The sequence below is a fragment of the Meleagris gallopavo genome, unplaced genomic scaffold (assembly GCF_000146605.3).
Source record: "Meleagris gallopavo isolate NT-WF06-2002-E0010 breed Aviagen turkey brand Nicholas breeding stock unplaced genomic scaffold, Turkey_5.1 ChrUn_random_7180001888583, whole genome shotgun sequence".
NCBI lineage: Eukaryota > Metazoa > Chordata > Aves > Galliformes > Phasianidae > Meleagris > Meleagris gallopavo.
Genome location: NW_011152355.1, coordinates 1 through 526, shown reverse-complemented (window position 1 = coordinate 526; position 526 = coordinate 1). Strand labels below are relative to the sequence as shown.

At 58.4% G+C, this 526-nt stretch overlaps 1 protein-coding gene across 1 annotated transcript; it reads right to left on the bottom strand.

Moving 5' to 3' along the window:
• Positions 1-81: 81 nt before the first annotated feature.
• On the bottom strand, positions 82-520 carry PPIL1 (peptidylprolyl isomerase like 1). Its single transcript, XM_010727399.3, has 2 exons — positions 439-520; positions 82-328 (listed from the first exon to the last, which is right to left on the bottom strand). The coding sequence occupies exons 1-2, from the start codon at positions 515-517 to the stop codon at positions 108-110; spliced, it is 300 nt and encodes a 99-aa protein (XP_010725701.1). The 5' UTR covers positions 518-520; the 3' UTR covers positions 82-107.
• Between the last annotated feature and the right edge of the window lie 6 nt (positions 521-526).

Below are 526 nucleotides of genomic sequence, written 5' to 3'. Positions count from 1 at the left end.
AAGCCCCCAGAAGTGACACCTCCACGCCCCACAGATGACCCCTCCATGTTCCCACCCCCACAGCACACCACCAGCACACCACACCGTGCACACTTTTATTCCCCGTGTCACCCAGCAGGGACAGCTTTGAGGACTTTCACATCATCCAGGGGTCGGTCCTGTGCGTTGGTTTCCACCATGCCCACCCTGCCCAGCACGCCGATGCCTTGGCACACGCGCCCAAAGATGGTGTGTTTGCCATCCAACCACTGCGCCGGCGCCAGCGTGATGAAGAATTGGCTGCCGTTGGTGTCTGGCCCTGCGTTGGCCATGGCCAGGATGCCGGCACCTGGGGATGGATGGAGAGAGGGATGGAGGAAGGGATGGATGGGATCGGTGTTTTTTAGGGTTTTTTTTTTCCTAAGACATAAAGGTGGGATTTGGGGACTGAGATCTCACCGGTGAACTTCAGCTCGGAGTGCAGCTCGTCCTCAAAGTGTTTGCCGTAGATGGAAGCACCGCCACGGCCTGCAGGCATGGAGATCAG